The 14,414-nt window shown below is 42.6% G+C and overlaps 1 protein-coding gene across 1 annotated transcript; it reads right to left on the reverse strand.

Annotated features, from left to right (window-relative positions):
- Positions 1 to 5,459: 5,459 nt before the first annotated feature.
- On the reverse strand, positions 5,460 to 13,378 carry PCARE (photoreceptor cilium actin regulator). The gene is made up of 2 exons (XM_065739392.1): positions 9,612 to 13,378; positions 5,460 to 5,685 (listed from the first exon to the last, which is right to left on the reverse strand). Exons 1-2 carry the CDS (start codon positions 13,376 to 13,378, stop codon positions 5,556 to 5,558), a joined length of 3,897 nt encoding a protein of 1,298 aa, XP_065595464.1. The 3' UTR covers positions 5,460 to 5,555.
- Positions 13,379 to 14,414: the final 1,036 nt, after the last annotated feature.

Below are 14,414 nucleotides of genomic sequence, written 5' to 3' on the forward strand. Positions count from 1 at the left end.
CCCTGGAGACAAAATTATGGAAGTGGCCTGCCTGTTCTTCCAGTATTCTCTCCAAACTTTATAATATGTAATGGTAAAGGCAGTGAAACTCCATGCCTGGCTGGTAACCACACAGTTTGTAGGATAGCTTTTTTTTTTCTTTATAAATTCATAGCTGTTTCATACAAGAAGCATTCTGCAGTCTTCAAAGATGCAAACAAACAGGTGTGGACGATGCACGGTCCTCTTTCTGGCACTTCTGAGGACTGGTTTGTGCTTGCCTTATGAAACTAAACTCAGCTGTAGCTTCGATCTTGGATCAGTTTTATGCAAATATTGGAGGGAAGAAAATTTGAGATGAGATGACTGGATCCGTTGGGCACCTCGCTAGCTTTCAGTGCTGCTCATCTTTTCACAGAGCTGTGAAATCTGTCGTGCACAAATGGCTGAATGGAGAGGGTCAGCCCCAGCGCTGTTGCTTTGTAGTTCTGAACACATCCATCTCCTGGGACGTATTGCTGCGAGGTGAGAGAGGCTCACACAGGTCCTGCTCTCATTTTTGCTGAAAGCAATCTAAATTAACCTATCAAATGACTCTTAAAGTTATTAGTGCACTGTTTATTTAGAGAAATGCCTTTCTATTTTTGCTGGTCTGTAAACAGCCTTTGAAGAGGTCGCGGCAACCTTCAGTGTGTTGGGAGTAGAGAGATGCAGAGCCATTGGTCTGCTGAGGGGAACTGGGAATGCACTGAGCATCTAAATGCCTACTGCGTTCCTAGTGCTGTGATGTTTGCAGAGGTGGTGTATTTTCCTTTTCTTTGTGTAAAAGCTAATCTAGTTATTTGGCTGTCGAGGGAATAAGAGAATGCTGTAGAAGTAGAAAATCTTTGACTTGTCAGGGCTAGCAGAGCTTAGAGCTGCAGTATGTGGTTTCTCTCTCTGCTGTTTCTAGGACAAGTAATTCTGAAGGACCAAAGTTTCTCAGTTTAAAGAATATGCTATTGTATTTTTAATTGCCCATAGTATTTTCTAGATTACTTATTTATTTTGCATCTTAGGACTCTCTGTTACCGGTTGCTGTTAATCTGCTATGTGAATTGCTGTGATAGGAAATTTGTCTAAGGCTCAGGAATAGGAAACTGCCTACCAGGACAGCTGTGTCTTACTGGCTGCTCAGCTGCAGGTCTCTGTGGGACAGGAGGGCATCCTTGGTGCTCCCTGGGTTATTCACAGGAGAAAACTGCAACACGGAGAACGTGCTTGCATGCCAGGACTGTTATGATAATTAATGCATGTGTGTATACAGTTGTTTTCTCTGAAATATGGAAATAAAAGGACCTACGTGGATATTGGGCTATTGATTAAAAAATGTCAGTATTCAGAAAAATCCAGAAAGATATATTGCCTTGTGCCCTGATTGCCCATGTGTTAACTATATTCAAAATGAAAAAGACACGAACCTTCACAGTTGGGGAAAAAAAGAAATTAAAAAATAAGGCATTATATTGCACTGGCAGGCTTAATTTTTAGATAGGAAGTAAGTGTTATTAAACTTAAGCCCAGTTTAAGAAGGCTTAAGAGGAAGTAAAGTTGCAAGATGGAGTTGTGCTATTAGATTGGCTCTAACTTCCTTTTAAAAACTGAGCAGTTAGTGAATTTCTTGGTTTAGGTTTTATCTCTAGAGTGATCTTGGTGCTTATCTTTGCAGTGGAAAGCCTTGGAAGTATTGTTCATAGCTTTACAGCTATGCTGTAGGGAAGGACATGTCTTTGTTAGCATCCTTAAGCTTCAGCTTTGATTCTTTCATACACTAAGGACCCAATGGTTCAATCTGAAGCATCAAAACCTTTCAGTTTCTTTTTAATTGCTATATAATCAGCTCATCTATGCCTTAAGGAAAACTTTGTTAAAGCAGGAGGGATTTATATGGAGTAAGATAGGCTTACTGGCTCTTTCTTATTTAAAATAACATTGTTAGAGGGTGAATTCCGGATCATCTATCTCCAGAAATTCTCATAGGGTTACTTAATGCACTCAGCGTTTTGTGTTGGTAAAGGAAAGAGCATGATGAGTGGTTTGAAATTTGGGAAGCCAGTGAAGTGGAGAGCAGTTGGAGCTGTGCGAACAGTGATGGTACAGGATAGCTGCAGGGCAGGCATACATGAGATGAATGCAGAGGGGATCAGAGGGATAACGTGATCCTGGACCCTGATGACCTTCCCCTGCTGAGCATAATCTGTTGTGAACATCTTTCTTTTTTTTTGCTGATGTTTCTTATTATTCATCTAAACTGGGCAGTGGGGACTGTTGTGACATCAAGTATCTTGCACAACAAGAACTAAATCTCAGTTTGAAGTTCATACCTGCAGTGTGCATGCTGCAGTCATGATGACACTGAGCTTATCTGATGTGGGAGGTTTCATGACTTGTTACTCCAGAAGAGTCTCTTCAGTAGGTGTTGGCAGTTCTGCACTGATGAGCTGTGACAGTAAGAACAGGTTACTTTATCTCTGTGCTGTGCTTTCTCCTCTCCCTGAAACAAAAGGCTTGACTTCTGAGAATATTCATCTTAATACAAATTCACAAATAATTACGAAATGCTTTGGATATTAATGTGTGGCAGTGAAAATTCTGCAAGATGCTGTTCTTTATTGATAACCTGCATAGTATCCTCAATCGTACTGCTAATATCTGGGGTATTTCAAAGTAACAAAGTAACTGGAGGTCTACAGTGCTTTTGCATCAACCACACATGCTGAGAGTATGAAATGATGAGTCCATTAAAGGCTTGAGCTTTGAGCAGTGTCACTGGCAGCTTGTTAAAGGTCTGCAGATGAGGCATAGCACAGAGCTGTTAGCTGCTGGTTTTGCAGCTATGAAGCCCTGGCTGGGAAACTGATACTGTTTTGCTGCGTGCTCAGCCCCTCTGCGTGAGGCTGCACTGCAACAGGTGTGCTTTGGCTTTAACCCTTAGGACACAACCACTACCACTAGGTTAGCTGTGGTTGTGTGTAGAAGCTCTGAATGGGAGTACACAGTTGCCAGGAAGTTGAAGCTTAAATCAGGACAAGTGGAGGTGGAAGCACAGCTGATCTCTGTTCTGATCTGTTGGTGTCCAGGCTGCATTTTTGTAGCCTTAAAATACATATTTGCATAATGAAAATGCAACGTATTTAATCTGACATCCCAGAGTAACACAAAACAAGACAAACTTGTGCTGGGGAGGGGAGGAATGAAGCAAAAGAACATTTTATAGCAGAGGTGCATTAGTGTACCAAGTAAGGAATCAATAGCATGATATTGGATTGAGATTTGTGCTAGCTTCAGGCAGAATGTAAGGGAGATCAAACTCAGAACTTGTGTATAAAACTCCGATTTATTTACATCAGTAAAAAATACGTCTTGAAATTGATAATGGTCTTAAGAACAGCTATTTCAGAAATGTTGAATTTAGGAAAAATGGAAATGATATCCAAAAAACCCTCTAATGTAACAGCAAACAAACAATAACGTTACTTTAAGAAGTGGTCAGCCATGCTGTTGTTTTCTCACAGTTATTCTCAACCTCACGCTTGCAGTACAAGCTGAAGGTAAACACCTTATTTGCAAGGGTCTTGTACTGAAGAGAATCTCTTAGCTATACATAGGTATGAGCTCATGATACGGACTTGCAGACTGCCACTGAGAAGCTGTTTCTTGAATATAATGCTCATTTTGCTGCAGCATCCTTAGGGCAATGTTGGAATCCAGTTGCCGAGTTTGGGTGGGACTGTGGTTGTGATGAGCATTCTGATGACATGCCCTTACATCAAAACTGGAACAGATGCTGTACTGGGATGATGACTCTCATGTAAACATCATATAAGACTTTTTTTAATCAGGGGAAGGTGGCTTGCCTGACTTCATGTCCAGCCAGTACACGTGAGAGCACGTTTTCAGCTTGACTGCTCTAGGGTTTCTCTATGTGCTGCTGTAGCTCTTACACCGCAGCAGAATTTGCTGCTTAGGGAGCATAAATACATACTTTCAGTTATTACCATAGTGGATGCTGAGAAATTTCAGCATTAAGCCATGAAGGGATGAAATGATTGTAGTAACAGAGCTGAAGTTGTCCTCCTGCTCTTGCATTTTCATTTTCAAAGCTACGTTTTGGGTATGCAAAGTGCCAGATTTCTTCTGTGGTGTTTCTGATTTATTTCTGTTCTGACAGCTAATGCCAGCAAAATAGACAAATCCAAAACGTATACAAAATGTAGGTGTAATTTTAATGTGAAAGGAGAGGACAAAACTTCTGATGAGGAGGAAAACTGATGTGCAGAATTTGCTTTGTTGAGGACCCTTGCAGAATCTCCTTGTTGATTTCTCCGTTTAATAGGGAATGCTGTTGACATCTCTTATCTGTACACTCTGGGTATGGCTGCTTTGCCACCTCAAGCTCACAAACTCCTGATGATCTAAAGCATCTATGTGCTATGAGTTATTTTGTGTTCAGTACTTCATCTTAAATACTACAATTAAGGTTTTCTTGTGTGTGGCATAAAATGGCACTGAGTTTACTGAAGTGGATGGTTGTGATGAAGGCACTATACTAAAATTCAGAGAAGTTCAGTAACTGAAGGGGTCCCATGTGCTGCTTAAGGCAAGCCTTAGTTCCCCCATCATGAAGGTGGCCAAAAAGGGTTCAAAATTCTGTATGTAGATGAAGTGTTTGTCATCATGAAAACTGTAGGAAAAACCAAAGCTGTTCCCACCAAAGCAGGACTAGAAACGTGTCTTTTTCTGTGTTGAAGTAGCATACAAATCAAGTCAAATTATGCAAATTAAAAAGTTGCATCTTAATTCTGATGACAAACTAGTTCTTTGAGCAAAATCCAGTAAATTCTGAAGCTATTTTAGTGGGTGCTGTAACAGCCTGTGATTAAACAATTGTCAGTACCTTGTGTTTTCATTAGCAGAGATCAGTCTCGAAGTCACAGTAAATCCCTTCAAACTGCGTAAACTGGAATGTAAACCTCTTTGTGAGGGAGCAGGATTCTCTTTTTTTTTTTCTTTTTTTTTCTTTTAACATGTCCTTAAGTGCCTCAGGATGTTTGATTGGGCTGTTACAAAACTACTCTAATCAGGATTAAGCCTTGTATCCTGAGAACTAGAGATGATGAGATTACAAGATAATCAAAGATGCTTTAGAAGATCAAAGTCTTTTTGAGGAAATAATATTCCTAATATCCCTTGTGGAAAAAAAAAAGGTTTATCTTTTTAACTTGTATTTGGCCTTTTTTTCCTCTATTCATAAATAGCCTAGTGTAAAGTTGTGACTTTGCTGAAGCCATTTATATTTTGCCATAGAATTCAATAGGTTTGTGACTGTTGTGGGCTCTGTCGCTGTCACACAGAGCAGAGCTCAGCGCTGCCCTCCGCTCCTGTGAGGACTGCAGCACCCATGAGGTCTCCCCTCAGCTCCTCTGCTCTTGTTTCCTCGTGATTAAAAATAACGGAGCAGTGTTTTGGAGGCCTGGGGAAGGCTGTTCCCTCCTGCAGACCTCAGGTCTTGCTCGTGCCTCTGCCTTCCTCTGCGGTCAGTCCCTCTGCAGCCCCTGGCCCACGACGTAGAGCTCTGGGTGGGAGGCAGATCTGTTGGACTCTTTGATTTCAGGGGCACAAGGGTTGCTCCAAGGGTCTCCTGCTTTTCTAGGGCTCTCATCCATGCTGCAGAAGGAAAGATGCTCAAGTTAAGAGGCTGATTACACCACAGTAACCCATGATGCACAAGTGCTGCACAGTACTAGGTCAGTATCTCCTTCTGCATACATGCTTTCTATATATGCCCCCCAGACTTTTTTCTTTGCATTCCCTCTTCTGTGCTGCCAAACACACTGTACTCTCTCTCCCCTTTCAAAACTTCCTTGGGAAGCAAATATTTAAAATGTTTAACAGGGAATCAGTATGAATCTAGATTCGCTTGCAGATGGAGACAAAGTTGAGTGAGAAGTCTTCTTCCAAACCCAGACTGTGCTGGACACTGTTATACATCTGCATGGTTACAGGGATTTCTGAGGATACCAGGATGGCAATGGCATATATGCTCTGGTGGCATTAATCTGCCCAATTACAAACAGGAGAAATGAGACACAGAGTGCAAGTGATGCTCCTGAGGTCACACAAGCAATCTCTAGAGGCACAGAGACTTTGTGAATCAAGAGTGACTACAGCAAAAGTCATGGATATCTCACTCAGTGGGCCTTCATACTGAGATGTGTCCCATCTTGCTTTAACTAATTAAGAGTTTAGGCTAAACACAGGGAAATACCACAGTTATCAAAAATCATTACTGTGTTTTAAGCACATAAACTGACAAACTAAATTTACTTTTGACGATAGACAAGCTTTATCTTCATATTCTATCTGCTAGGACTTTTGAGATTTGAAAGGCTGGATAAAAGAGATTTGTGATATGTTTCCAGTCATGAAACTCTAATCCAGGTTCAGATAACCCCCAAGTGCAGAAGTTGCACTTTGACTACTTGCTTTGAGCCTGATTCAATGAACAAAATCCCTTGCCAAGACCTTGAACAATACGTTAATGGCAATAGCTTTTCTTCCGTCTCTGGTCTACCACTTGGAAGATCAGCAGTCTCAATGACATATCATTTTAACTGCATACGAGTTTTGTGTAATACAGATTAGCAGGATTTCTACAAATAGAACAATTGTAAATGTTATGTTACGATAATATACCAATAACTGTTGATCTCTGACAGATGACCAAGCTTAGAAACCAGCTAAGTTATCTCACTTTAATCTATCCGTAGCCTGTCTGACAGGAACTGCATGCTCTATGTGCCTTGTTCAACTAGTAATTATTGAACTCATATCTGAAACTGAAAGTCTTGCTCAGGTACCCTAATACAAAGTACAAAAGCTGTAGCTTTTAAGGCTAACAATGTTTTAAATCCTGATATTTCTTACAGCATAGGATGGGCGGCAGACATACTTGGGAAAGAAGCACTTTTTGCTTTTTAGAGAAGCAGTGAGAAAACAGCAGATGCAAATCTATGCGTGGCAGTGATATTTAATGGATGGCAATGCTACTTAGCAAAGCTGAATGGAGGACTGTTGTTGCTGTTAAAATGGGGTAGGTGAGAAAGGGGACTCTGCTGCCTGATGACTCACTGAAATGTGCTGTTTGTACAAGTTCCTGACAGATTATATTTATTATTTTCCCAGAAATTGAATGTTTTACTTGGGCATGGAAAATGGAGTGATATATCCCAGAGTTTGCACGAGCATGGGGGAAACTGGCTGCACTGCTGATTTTCAAATGGCTTTACCTATACAAGTGTTAAGCCTCTGCAGGTTTGCCTGTCTCCTCTCCCTCCTGTGACTAAAGCTTGAGGCTGCTCGTAGCATACACAAAAACTCGCATGCACAGAGGCGTTGTTGAGCTTGGAGAGGAGAGAGATAGCAAGGAAAGGAAGGAAGGAAAGGACACTGACAGGCAATTTGAGACCAGATGCAAACACTGCCAGAATGAAGAGCTTTAGGAGTATAGCATCTGGTTGAGGGAGGCGTTTTGAAATTTTCCTCTGCCAACTGAATGAATTGCAAAATAGAGGAAGCCTGGCACGGCTAATAAACCTGAAGGAGAAAGATGGATCAATGTGGTGGTTTCTCTGTTGCAGCATCTGCTGTAACAGCAAGGATTGGCATCAGTATGTGGTGTGAGGTGCTCACAACTGTGGCAACTGCTCAGTGCTCAGCAAGAAGATTGGGCAGCAGTGATGTGAGGGGCTCTCAGAGCTTCTGCCACGTGCTGCTAAAATTAGCCCTCCTCTGCCCATCAGCACACGTACTGTGATATTTGTATTATGTCAAAGCAAGGTCTGTAAAAGTCAATTCTAGGCAGCTTATTTTAAGTCTGAGTAAACAGCAGAATATTGAATCTTGAGTCAGTGTGTGTGGTAATGAACGAGCTAAGTTTCCCTTTTGTTTACCCTGATATAAATTCGAGCTAACTCAATAGGACAACATTTGATCTCTGTTTGTGTGAGTGATAAGCTGAATTTGGATCAGGATATATTTCTTTCTTCTAAAATGGCTAGGAATTGTGTATATCATAACACTAGATATCATATTTTTTGTGAAAGGGATGATTTTATTTACAGTGTTTTTTCTGTATATTGCTCTCTGTGCTGTGACAGACTACAATAGAGAACATACACCACTGAAGCATAAATTAGCTAATAATTTATAGCAGACTGTTTTTAAAATTGAGCCATAAAACTCCCAGGGCTTTTGTCTTACAACGGTTGACACAAAGCCTCTTTGGAAAAACATTAATTAATTCTAGTGGGCACTGGAGTAGACAAAGCTGGCTTCACACCACACGTAACAGCAGAAATCCCAACAGCAATGTGGACAACTTTCAGATGATCTTCAAATGTCAGAATATAACACAAAATTAGAACCCAGAATGCAAAACTGTTTCCTAGCAGCTTTTGCTCATTTTTTTGCCTGTTCCTCTACCATCAGTATTCTTCTTGTTCTGTCTTTGGGAAGGGAATGCCTGGACACTTGACTTCAGTATCATTGTCTCTGCACTCACAGTGCAGTGTATGTTTGTGCATTCACAAGTGCACTTGTGAATGTTCCTGTTGGGCTTGGTCTTGCAAGTTCTGCTTCCAGGGACAATTTGTGTGATTTCAGCTCTTCTGCAGCAAGAGTGAAAATGCTCATGTGAGGAAAGCCTGCCTGGGAAGGGTCTTAATCCAATTGTGTAGCTTAAAGCTTAATGGACCAAAACATCCTAAGATGCTAAGAAACTAGAATAACAACACTTTTTACTTCCAGACAGCTACTTTGATCTTTATCTACTCCCAAATGCTCATATGTGTTTTATGGCTTTTTTGTTTTCTTCTTGAGTGACAGAGAAAATTTAAGGCCAAGCCCAGGTATTTAAAAAATGTCCACCAGTGGTTGCAAACCTGGAATTTCTTTTATCAAGTGCTTTGATAACAATGAATCTCTGGCAGACGTGAGAGATTTATCCACTTTGAAAGCTGGGTTTGGTCTTTGGAATCACCAGACTTGGTATTACTGCCTGAATCTGAAAGCCTACACAAGCTCCAAGTTTCAGCTATAATTATAGCCATACAGATCTTTACCCCTCATATACACGTTATTCTTGCCAGTTGATTTGAAATATTTTAACATAGATTTCTGTTGAACAGTTTATTGGCTTAGAAGCTGATGCTAGTTAAGGTACGCCAGCCTGTTTCCTCACAGTTATTTAAAGATGTTTGTAACCTGAGAGCTATTCCATAGCTTTTAAGAATTGAACATGGATGTTCTTAGTCTCCAGAAATTCAGTACCATGAAACAAACACTGAACTTTCCCTGGATGCTGCGTAAGGCTTAAGCAAGCTGTGCAGAGTTAGCTGTTCCCTTTACTCTGATGAGCATCTGTGGAAATCTGGGGCAAGACGATGTTATCTTTCCCCAGCCATCTGTCACTTATAGGAACAGGGTACTTTTCTGAGGAATCTCTTAGTGACCATAAATTCCCACCAGGAGTTTGTAGAGCCAACACAATGCAATATTTCTGTTTTCCTGATATCAAGTAGAAAGTTTCTTACCCTGCTTGGTTAAGAGCGGGTTCACTGGCAGCTGTCACAGGAGCTGGAAGGAAGAACCGGACCCCTGGCCGGCGGTCGGAGAAACTTCTCCTCACAAATGGCTGAGGATTGGTGGCACTTAGGGACAGCTTCCTGGTCCGGGCTCCCAGCTGCTGGAACAGCAGGCTGCTCTTTTGGGAAGGTTTAGAAGCTTCAGGCTGACTGGTGACCTCCTCTGAGGGCTTGCTGGGTGCTGGTGGAGGTCTTGCTTCAAATAAGGAAGAGGTGGCTGGGCAAAATATTGAATGTACATTGCTGCCCTTCTTGGAGGAGGAAGACTGGAGCTCGTCCCCAGCATCCAGACCTGCTCTTGATCCTCTGTAGGAGCGAGATGGGGAGGTTGGTGGGGATGGGGCGATGGGAAATGGAGCGGGGCCCGTGTCCCGGTGGTGTGCTGGGGAGCCTGGCGGGCGGTGTGGGCTTGATGTGCTCTGCTTATGCTCTGCAGGAGGGCTGAGCAGTTTGCGCTGGGCTGGTGGAGAGGGGAGCTTCTTCTGTGAGGGAGGGCTGGGTGCTCTGGGGCTGGCAGGGGGGCTGGGTTTCCTCTGCATGGTAGGTGAGCTGGGCTGCGGGTAGCTAAGAGCTTGCAGAGAGCGTCTGTGGTGTGTTGGAGGGCTGAAAAGCCGTTTCTCGGTTGGTGGAGAAGAAGGGGGGGTTCTTGCTGGGGACACCCTCCGAGAGAATGCTGAGCCTTTCTCGTTTCTCCTGAGTGAGTCGGGAGAGCCGTGCTTCTGGTACGGCACCGAAGTTGTGGGTGAATTGACCCCCATGCCCTCTGAGCTGTCTCCATGTGGTTTTGAAACCCCGCTGGGGTTTTGAAGAGGAATAATTTTATGTGTTTGCTTGTACAAATCTGCAGCCTCTTTTCTCTGGGTCGCTAATATTTCTTCCTGGCTAGGGATGTGCACGTTGGTAGGGTTCAGCTCCAGAGAGTATATCTGCAGTTTATTATCCCTCGGTTCGCTGTTCCTTAGAACTTTGTTAGCAGCTACATTGGGACCATTGATATTTCTACTTGGTAATAAGTCAATGGACTGAAGGGAGGCCCTCATTTTTGGGGAGACTTGTGCTCTCTTAGTGGCTTGGAAATCTGTTTTGGCAGGTTTTTTGACATCTTCTGCTGAGCTGCCTTCTATTCTTCCAGTTTCTTCCACCTTAGAGGAGTCAAAAGTACTGTCCATTAGCATTTCAGGGGGCGGTGGTGGCAAGTTCTCAGTGTCTTCATCTGTCTCTTCCTTTGCGTCTTTGCTGAATTCTGCAGCTGGTACAGGAGGAAAGGCATTTGGAAAGTTAGAACAAACTCCACTGCTGTTTGAAAGGTTTGTGCCTTCTACTGGTGAAATGCGATGCTTAACATTTAAAGGCACGAGACCTCTCTGAAAGGGGAGAGTGGGTGGGATGACTGGAAGTCCAAACTTTCTGATGCATTTTACTGGTCCTAAAGATCTTAAAGGTGTGGCTTTTCCAAGCTCATCAGTGGGACTGAATGTTTCAATGAGCTTTCTGACAGACTGGCGTGGGGTACAATTGCTGCCACTGAGCATTTGTGCTCCAGAAAGCTTGTTTTCTTCGTTCCCTGATGACGTCTCCTGAGTGGGCACAGTAGCTTTCAAAGGCTTCTTGTCTCTTTTTTCATCGAGCTGATGGGCAGGATTTTGATCAACCATGTATAAAGGGACTTTATCCTGGTTTGGCAGGATGCTGAAATTTTTTGAGAGGCATGCCTTCAGTTTGCTAGAGGACCTAGAAGTAACTTGCTCATCCTGCAAACAGTGTGTTGTTCTCAGTTTCCAAGGCTCTTTGTTGTTATCTGTCTCCGTCTTTCCATAAAATGTTTCTAGTCTTTTGCTGAGCTCCTTTTGTGTTCTCTGAAGCTCTAGGAGGGTTGGGTCCTCTGCCTGGCTTCTGAGGGACTCCTCTGACCGGGATCGTCGTTGTTTACCAAAGGTTTTCTGTCTGCCTGTTGCTGTACTGGGCCTTGCTGTTAAGGTGGCTGTTCCGCTCTCATCTTCCATCCATTCTTTATGCCTAGTCTTAGCTGGAACAAACTTGATTTTTTCACTGATGGCATCTTTCATCTTCAGAATCATTTCCTCTGTTTCTGCATTCTCTGTCCTTTTCATGGACTGCTTCTGTGTGTTATCAGTGACTGCAGGTGAAGATTGGGGCCTCTTAGGCAGGGCATCCTTCCCCAGTTCTGATAAACTTGTGTTGTCGTCATCCTCCCCTAGGGTGCTCCCTTCATCATCATCATCTGAAGGAAAATCTATTGATTCACCGACTTTGCAATGTTCATGTTCTTGAGTGGAGTCAGACTGGAAGGAGTTACAGGAGTGGCTTTTGCCCAAGCTTGCATATTGTGCCACAGTGGAAATACTTTCTGATACTCCTCCCTGACGAGAAGTTCCTTCCCTACTCTGTACAGATGAATGAAACACATCTTTAAAATGCCTTTCAGATGTGTAGTTGTGAGATGTGGCTGTGCCTGGTGGCCTCGTCCCATTATGGATATGCTCCATCATCATTCTGGTGCGCTTTTGGGACAGAAGGCCACGCGCAGAGGAATCAAAGCTTGCTTGTGCTCCAAGCTGGTTGAAAGGACTGAAGTCTTTGAGGGATTCACTGTCCACAACAATGCCACTGTCCTCAGAACAGAGAGTCCTGTCATCACCGTGGAACTGAGGGTTCCTCATGGTGGAGGCTTCAAGCAGCCTTACTGTCTGAAGCAGGCGCTCATCAAACATTTGCTTTGCTTTCAGTTTTCCTTCCAAGTTGCTTGCAGCGGTCTGCAGGTAGTTGCATGTCTCCTGCAGGGCTTCGGAGGTGAGAGAGGCTAGGGTTCCACTCAGTAGCTGCATTTTATTGATTGTGTATTGCAGTAGCTGTTGCAGAAGATCAGGGTGTTCCTTCAAATCATCTTTTTCTGATGGCCATGCCAGATTCCCTCCCACATCTTTGAGAAGATTTTCCCCATCATTAGCAATTTCTTCCAAGAGCTGGTTGATTTCATCAAAGCGAAGCACGAGGAAACTTACCATCTGTTGTAGGAAGAGCTGAGTTTGGGCAGCCTGGTCAGCCATATGAAGTATTGCTTCATACTTGGAAAGGTTGGGATTTAAGTAAGCGTATGCACTCTGATGAGCCTTAACGAGCAGATCTGGGAAATCTACCTTTTTCTCTGTCTCATGTGGGGGCAAAATGGACTTCTCTTTAGTTTTGCTAGGTCGACCTTGCTTTGCTGTCTTATGATTCTTTTGCTTCTTCCCTTTCTTTAGGATTTGTTTTGCACTGCTTTCGTTCTTATTATCCCAAATAAACGTTGATGCTTCTGATTCACAGGAGCTTTGCTTTCTGATCTGTATGGCCTCAGTGATGTGTTTTTGAGATTCAATCAATTTGGACATAACTTCAGCCTCTGTGACTGTCCTCTCTATTACTGTGTCTTCCCTGGAAATGTGGAGGTCTTGATGAGAGTTGGAAGAAAACTGCAAATGATCACTCTGATCCCACTCAGTCGTTTCCTCCTTGGTTTCTATCAGGCAGTCATTCTTCTGGACCCCATAATGGTGAAGTTCATCAATACTGTAGCAAGATGAACCTTTAACTAGCAGTGGGATTCCTTTATCCGTTGGATCAATACGCAAAACACCTTTAGGCTTGTTCAAAGCCTTAAGGCCATTTCTTGCAAAAGAATTAACGATTTCGCTGTGAGATGGTGTGCAGCCCATCCTTCCTTTGTCTTTGGCTGTATTTTTGATTTAAAATCTAGATGAACTATAGAAAAAACAACAAAGAATCAGACTCACTGTATCATCCTGAACTGCAGACTGGCCTTTTTCTCACAAGTTTTCCATCAGAATCTTAGTTTTGTCGACAGTTTTTGATGTAGTTTGCCTTGAAATCTCATGTGCTCGCTGCCCAGGATCTGGTCTTGAAGTCGTGCACTGTCCCACCGTATGTTTCCAAGCAGGTTTTCTTTTTTGATTCAGAAAAAGGAGTGTGAAAGCTCTGCTGGATTTAGAGCTAATGGATTAAGAGGACTTGCGTGCCTCATTTCTGTCTTGACAGATGTCCACTACAAGTAAGACTTTAAGCTCATTAGGGTAAGCAGGCACCAGCCAGTCAGTGTCCATGTTGTATTTATAAAGGAAGGTTTTTTTTCTGCACTATATTGGGCTGCAAGAGGACTTGGTACCTGTCCCACCTTCTCTTCCTTGTTGCAGAACTGTAATGCGTAATTGAATGTAGTGATCCAAAGGAAGAAACTGTATTTCAAAGCCTTTTTGAATGGAAACTACATGAATGTGAGCACAAGTATCATTAGATACTGCTGAACCAAGAAGAAGATGACCTTGAGAGAGTATATAGCAGCTGGAGAATACAAGAAGGGGAACGAATCATATGGGTTAGAGATGCTTCTTATGCTTCTTCCTCAAGGGGCTTTAATAATTTTCCCCAAATTACAATACTGAAAAAAAGATTAATCTCAGGCAGAACTATCAATTGCAGACTTTCAAATTTATGGGTTAGGACCACAACAAAATGGTACGCTTTTCTTTAAGATAATAGACCTCTAAAGTGAAAATTAGAAAACAAAACAACAAAACACATGTTTTGCTTCCTCTGAGGTTCTTGGGATAAAATACTTAACATGTTCTTCACAGGCACAAAAGTGACATGCTTGCCTTTACTTCTTTCTCATCTGCCAGGGACTGGTTCTTTTAATGGCATGACTTCAAGAGTTAAAACTCTAAGGAAAAAATG

This window comes from Cyrtonyx montezumae, unplaced genomic scaffold (genome assembly GCF_038088225.1).
Source record: "Cyrtonyx montezumae isolate F1298 unplaced genomic scaffold, pur_monq_1.0 scaffold_24, whole genome shotgun sequence".
Lineage (NCBI taxonomy): Eukaryota > Metazoa > Chordata > Aves > Galliformes > Odontophoridae > Cyrtonyx > Cyrtonyx montezumae.

Coding starts and splice junctions, on each gene's coding strand:
- PCARE (XM_065739392.1), bottom strand. CDS start 13,378: ATGGGCTGCACACCATCTCACAGCGAAATCGTTAATTCTTTTGCAAGA. Junction 5,686..9,611: donor CCCGCTCTTAACCAAGCAGG/GTAAGAAACTTT, acceptor TTCCTTCTGCAG/CATGGATGAGAGCCCTAGAA.